This window comes from Empidonax traillii, unplaced genomic scaffold, assembly GCF_003031625.1.
Source record: "Empidonax traillii isolate 1590-97213 ecotype Southwest subspecies unplaced genomic scaffold, ASM303162v1 scaffold5072:size8940, whole genome shotgun sequence".
Lineage (NCBI taxonomy): Eukaryota > Metazoa > Chordata > Aves > Passeriformes > Tyrannidae > Empidonax > Empidonax traillii.
The window spans coordinates 6892-7687 of NW_020960265.1; the positions used below are offsets into that span (position 1 = coordinate 6892).

General features: G+C 30.9%; 1 protein-coding gene across 1 annotated transcript in view; it reads right to left on the reverse strand.

The window, feature by feature from the left end:
• Nucleotides 1-160, reverse strand: part of LOC114073041 (protein MRP-126-like) — a 5579-nt gene extending 5419 nt beyond the window's left edge. Inside the window, exon 1 of the mRNA XM_027910844.1 lies at nt 6-160. Coding sequence (XP_027766645.1) covers nt 6-160 — 155 coding nt within the window. The remainder of the gene's footprint in view (nt 1-5) is intronic.
• Between the last annotated feature and the right edge of the window lie 636 nt (nt 161-796).

Consider the following 796-nt stretch of genomic DNA (forward strand, 5'->3'; position numbering starts at 1 on the left):
TGAGCAGGGTCTGGAAGTCCCCGAGGCTGAGGAGGTCGAGCTCTCCCTGGCGGATGCTGTACCGGTGGAAAACGTCCACCACGCGCTGCAGGGCCATCTCCAGGGTGCAATTCCCGGGGAACTGCCGGCCCTCGGCGTGGCTGCGGGTGCTGCCCGACATGGCTGAGTTACGGGGGTGCCTGCAGAGACGGGGGGGGGAACCCCCCCAGAGATGTGAAATCGGGTGTAAATTATATTCAATATATTGAATATAAGGCCAAATTGCAGGTATTTGTAGTGTATATTGCAAAATAAATAACATTATGTATATATATATATATATATGTATATATTACATATATAACATTATATATATAAAATAGGTGCTATAATAACATTATTTATATTATATATATATTATATATTATGTTACTTATGCATATAATATAATATATAGGTACTATGTATCATATGTGATGTTACTTATATATATAATATAATATATAGGCCCTATGTATTATTTATGATTTTACTTATATATATAATATAATATATAGGTACCATATATTATTTATGATTTTACTTGTATATATAATATATAGGTCCTATGTATGATTTATGATTTTACTTATATATATAATATAATATAATATATAGGTACCATATATTATTTATGATTTTACTTGTATATGTAATATAATATATAGGTCCTATGTATGATTTATGATTTTACTTATATATATAATATAATATATAGGTCCTATGTACTATATATGATGTTGTTTATATGTTTAATGTGTGTGCTGTATATTTATAC